A 6,000-nucleotide genomic window follows, 5' to 3' on the forward strand; every position below is an offset into this window, starting at 1 on the left:
TGCTAAGTTTTGTAACATAAGAACCCTTGGGCAGTCTGCTCAATCATAGGGATAGCTTCTCAGAACAACCTTTTGAATGTTTAATATAAAATACACAAGTTTATAAGGAAACCAGTTTTACTGAAATATTGTTCTCACTTTTTTTTAAGCATTAAATAACAGCATGTGGTGGCAGGTCTAATAACTACCATAATAAAGCAGTGGTGTGTATGATATTTTGAGATCTTTGCATCAACTCTGTAATATTAAAGTATCTCCGACTTTTATTGGCAATTATCTGAAATACTGCTAATATTACTGTGGTTTGTTGCCAACATTCACAACTGAAGAAAATGCTAAATTTGTTAGAGGTTAGTGATGTCCTATCTAAGTTTATGGATCCCCTAAAATCTATCCAGAAAGTCTCAGGTTAAGAAATACCCTTCATTAGAGGAATCTGACAAGATGATTTTTCTCTGACAAAATATTTTTAAGATTTATATGCAAAATTAGCTTTCCTGATTCACAAAAGTTCTACAACATTTGATAAATGTTTTCAAGAAGAGGAACAACAATAGTGATATGTCAACAATGCCAAATTACTTACAGAGCAAAGCACTGGGTAGACCATTCAGGTTCAAACCCGGTCTTCACCATTTATTTACTGTTAACATGGGCAAGTTATTTAATTTCTCTAAGCTTCAATCACACAATCTACTAATTAGGAATACTAATAGTCTACTTCAGCTGTTGTGAGGATAAAAGGATATACTTATGCAAAAAATCTCAGCACAGAGTAAAGGCTCACTAAACACTAAGAAGAATTTGTTTTTTAACAACACACTGGATTACTTAAAGGCAAGATGATATTCATTGCAGGTTTTCATAACCAAAGTGGGGAAGACAGCTAATTTAAACTATATACAATTTCATATATTAAAAAATAAAAAAATAAAAAATAAAAAATAAAAATAAATAAATAAATAAATAAATAAACTATATATACCCTAACTTTAGAATTATGAATCTTTGGATAGTCTTTTGGTTCTAGGCACACTCTGTAACGTAATTACAGAAACCTACATAGATCATTTTCAGATCATTAAGTGAACAAACCTCATTGGTATGATGTTGACAAGACCATGACCTGAATCTGAGAATAAATGATTTCCTATGTTCTAAGAACTAGACATTAAACGATAGCAAGATGGTCATGTAAGTTATGACCAACGGACTTAATGTAATAGAATGTAGCCAATAAAATGTTAGTAAAAACAGTAGCAACACAGGAATGCACTGATGTAATGTTAAGTGGAGTAGCTGGATAATACCCAACCCTGAGTTCTTGGACACTAATTTAGGGTTAGATTATGTTCCATTCTGACCACAAAGTTTCCTACCTTTTAGGTGTATTTTTCTCTGGTCCAAATTGCACTTCTTAATAGTTAATCTCATTTATTCTAATCATTAATTTATCCCACTCATTTGACATTTCAAATTTCTCCCAAGTGCCTCCCTCCCTATACCTCCCTCTCCAAGCCAAGCTATCTTTAAAAACTGTCTTCGGCTCTATGGAATTTCATTAAGAGTCTGTGACCATGGAAAAGTAAGTGTTTTTGTCTTTTTCCTACTGTTTTTATCATCCCATCAAGGTATTAACATGAAAAAGATAACATTCGAAAAAGAACGATTCAGATCATTAAAGAAACTGCTAAATTATCCCTAAAACCATGACTAAGTAACAAGATCTGAGATTAATAGTAGTGTTTTTTCATCTATTGATCCATTTTAATCAGAAAACTTGATTTTGGAGATATTACATTAGAACACATTATCTCTGAACAGCTGGGATACAGACAAAGAACTCAGATATAAGACAGTAAATGGTGAAATATTTAGATTCTAAATTTAAAGTGACATTGAGAACTGCTTAGAAATCAATACTGTAGCAACAGCTATCTCATTAAATAGGTAAGGCATTAAGACAGGAAAACCGCACAATCACATTTTCCAACAAAATAGGATTTTGAGAAACTGCTTTTGCTACTCGTTGGAACTCTTATCCTAGTTGAAATCAGTCTGTGGAAAATCAGCTTTAGTAAGGGTCCTAACTGGAGTCTGGGTCCTTCAAGCTTCCCACAAGGGTAAGAGGATCTTTAAATCAAATAATTCTATTGCAGAGATGGAAACACTGAATAAGTACTAGAGGGGAGAATCTGAATAAAAATGAACAGCCTTACTGATAAACTTGAGCCTGTTTTTCAGTTATTAAATTCAACTCCCCCCTCTACGAGCCATGAATATTCAACTAACATAAACCAGTATCTTTTACTAGCTTCAAAATTGTGTGTATATATATATATATATTTTAATGCTGGCCTAGCTGCAAAATTTATAAAGCCATTGGCAACGAGACATAAAGAAAGGTGAGGTTTCTGTCAAGAGCTGTAGGCTGGTACACACAATTTTACAAATGCTAAAATAGCATTTTAGCAGGAGGGGGTGCCAAATTTATGATTTTACGATTTTAGGAAATCACTTTGCAATAGGATAAACGCTTAGGATACCCATTTAATTACGAAAATGAGTTCAGGGGGGATGATCTAAAGCAGCATTTGGATAGTTCCTGTTTCAGGGTATCTGCAAATCTGCTTTGACCGTGGCATTAACGTATAAGGTCTGTACCTTCCCCTCCAAATGGGAACCACTTCTGCCTAGTTCCATACACGGAAAGCACTGGGCCAAAGACTCATGTGGTATTTATAATCCGACATGTTGAGTTGTACACTCACATAGCAAGGCAAAATAGTACAAACTTAATCACTAAAAATTCTTTATTTTTAACTTTTTGGCTGTTTAGGTAATTCATTTCAAGGAACAATAGTGGGCAACAAATAGAAGGGCTTATTTATTTCTTTGACAGTAAATATATTTTCTTCCAATTAATAATATCTAATTTCTCATGAGTTACTAAGAAAAAAAAACTCACTGTAAATTTTAAAAATAAGAGAAAATTCAAATGATACTTCAAGATTTTATAATTTTCAAATTCTGTCAAAGATTACTTCTTGAAATTCCAATTAAAAAAAACTTAATTAAAAAAGCATTATATGTTCCGCTATCATAGGTATCTAGTCAAAAATATGAAAAAGAATCAAAAATGTTTTTTCATTTTCATTTAAAGCTCCATAGAGCTCAGAAACTAATAAATCTGTTAATTTAGAAGAGTCAATACTGGGGAAGGAGTTTATCAAACTCCAAGATAATTTTCAGTAAAAATAACACTAAGGCTCAAATTTCAAGTCAATAGAAATGATATCAGATATAAAGCACATTCACTACGAAGAACTAGACAACTAATAAGTAGCTATATATTTTAAAAAAGATGACTGAGGATGGGGACAAGTGGGGAGGCAGACAGTGGCGACCTCTGGAAGATGGAATCTCTTCTCTCTGCTGGTCCTAGAAGAGAAAAGAGACACCAATAAGCATCAACACACTGTCCGAATTCCTCCCCACCCGAGACCCAGCAGTCCACAGGTGTTTCTCAACCTGACAGCCAACTTCACCTTCATAGATGGTATTCAGTGCCAAGAGGATGTCAAAAACACCACCCTATCCTGACTTGATTACAGCTGCCTTAAGAAAAATAAAGACTACCCAAAGTACTATTTATAGCTATTATCTATATCAAATGGGGCCTAAAGCAGCTGGGTTGAAAGTCATACTCCTTTTTATTAAGACTAGCTTTCCAAAACTATTGCACTCAACTATTTTAAATTATAAAGAGACAATTAAATATAATCTAAAAGATCTGAATTATCCCTTTGCTTGCACACATTTGTACAAAGCAAGTGGCTACAAGCAGATGTTTGGGTTATAACCGTTGTGACTCTCAATCAACGCACATGGAGAGGATTGGGGTGATGGGTCCTTTACACCAAGTTGACAAAGGGAAATTCAACAACTTATACAATTTGGAAAAGATTATCCTCACTCCACAAAGAAGCTCTAGAACAAATGAAACTCAAAACATAATTACCTAGAGTGACTAGAGTACATAATACCTTCAGTTCTGCAATTCAAACAGCATTCTACAGAATCTGCTTTCCCTAGGGAGTACAGCTGGTAATTCCAAAACAACTGGCAAATCCTTGCAGACACCATACAGCTTTCACAACCAGAACTCAGAATCAGTTACTTTCTCCTGTCTTTGTGGAAGAGCTAATCACTGGAAACACGTCTAAAGTAAACCCAGTATGAAATATTCTTTATTATTTTAGTCACTCAAGCCTGAGGCAAATATATGTATAAAATGATGAGTTAATCAATTAAAATGAAATAAGTACTAGCTATGTTTCCACATTATTATTACTTTCTCCCAGGTATTGTGCTGCTCACTGGGGATGCAAAAAATAAGATACAATCTCTGAGCTCATAGAACTGCCGTGAACGTGCAATACTGGAAGCCCTGAAAGTCTGAAAACTGAATCTCTTGTCGACTCGCTGGCTCTGGGTCAAGGGAATATATTTTTAGATTCTTAAGCCTAAGTCTGCAACTCCAACAAGTGGATGACGGCAACGCGAAGAGGCCGGGGCACCACTGTGTAGAAGAGTTAAAACCACAACACGTTTCGTATGCGCAGTGTACTAGCTGGCAACAGGGTCCAAAGAGATGCAATGATTCTAAGACTGACTACTTCAATGTTAAGATTGAAGAAGTTCAGGAAGCACCACACAGAAAAAGACTGAGAAATCAAGATTATGTTTGATTTTGTGAAATCGCTACGAATTTTAGGGCTGAAGGAGACCTCGGAGTTCCCATCAACAAAGGAATTCAGAATCCCAAACACGAGCAAACCATCTGAACAATGCCCACTCCTTTGTTTACAAAACACAACAATAACCAAACCAAAGCAACCGCTAGAAACGAGAAGACCACCTGTTTTTAGGGCACCTTTCCTGAGGGCCTCCAATGTCTTCCTAAATCACTCCACTGTACCTGCTGCAAAGTAAGAATATTCTTGGCGCCAGAGCCCAAAGCCGATCTCGTCCGAGTTGCCCGACTTGAGGTCGACGCGACCAGTCCGCGAGGCCCGCAAGGTCAAGTTCGGAGCCTAGGCAGGCCTCGCCCCCCAGCCCTGCGGAGGCGCGCGGCCGCCCGAGCCTCTGGCCTGACGCGGGAGAGCTCGGCCGGCGCCAGCAGCCCGCGCCTCGGCGCCTCGCCGCCCCGCCCGCAGCCCGCGGCTCCGCACGCGTGGGCACCCACATCCGAAGACAGCGAGCGTCCGGGGCGCTCGTACCTCACGCCGCTGCTCCGAAAACCCCGGGACGCGCAGCCGGTTGCTCCCGGCGCCCCCAGGGGCAGCACCACGCTCCCGCCGAGCATCAACACGCGGCCCAGGCGACGGCGGAGCAGGGAAAAGCCGCGGGCCGGCACTGCCATGGCCGCGAATCGCCGGCTTCCGGACGGAGACTCCACCTCCCGCCGCTGCGGTCCTTGCAGCTGCAGGCCGGGCTCCGCCCCCACGCGGCCGGGCCGGAGAGCGGGTCCCTGCGGCAGCCGGTTCCGGGCGCCATGCCGGGGCGGGGCCCGGAGCCAAACTCAGGGCTGGGGGCGGGCCCGAGAGACACTGGGAGGCGGGGCCAGGAACCAAGCTCTGAACGGGACGGGGGCGGGGCAGAAGAAACTCCGGGACTGGCAGGAGCTGGGCGAAGACCCTGGCCGCGGGCTGTGCGAAGTGTGTGGGAGGGGGGCGGGAGGGCAGTCTCTGAGACTGGTGGCTTGCGATGTGGCTTCTCACCCACCTGACACACCTTTGATCTTCCCTTTAGACACAGGTAAGGCGTCTAAAGTAATCACTCTAAGCAGCATGCCTTCTTTTTCCGTAGCCAGACTTCTGGCCTACCACCTCCGAGGCTATGTGATTTAAAGCCAGAAGGATGTTACTGCTTGTTTCGTTCCCCACTTAGTACGATCTTGGGATATCTGGGAACTGGAGAGAGAAAAAAAAAAGGTGT

At 40.6% G+C, this 6,000-nt stretch overlaps 1 protein-coding gene across 3 annotated transcripts in view; it reads right to left on the reverse strand.

Moving 5' to 3' along the window:
• The window catches only part of MTHFD2L (methylenetetrahydrofolate dehydrogenase (NADP+ dependent) 2 like), a 146,471-nt gene extending 140,888 nt beyond the window's left edge, over positions 1 to 5,583 (reverse strand). For 2 of the 3 annotated variants that reach the window (XM_019467561.2, XM_019467554.2), the window contains exon 1: positions 5,283 to 5,583. In XM_019467561.2, coding sequence (XP_019323106.2) covers positions 5,283 to 5,425 — 143 coding nt within the window. In that variant the 5' untranslated portion in view covers positions 5,426 to 5,583. Of the gene's footprint in view, positions 1 to 2,795; positions 3,442 to 5,282 lie in introns of those variants that run through there. The other variant, XM_053901483.1, reaches the window with a different exon arrangement.
• Positions 5,584 to 6,000: the final 417 nt, after the last annotated feature.

Source organism: Panthera pardus, unplaced genomic scaffold (genome assembly GCF_024362965.1).
Source record: "Panthera pardus isolate Hobbes unplaced genomic scaffold, ASM2436296v1 HiC_scaffold_13, whole genome shotgun sequence".
Classification (NCBI taxonomy): Eukaryota; Metazoa; Chordata; class Mammalia; order Carnivora; family Felidae; genus Panthera; species Panthera pardus.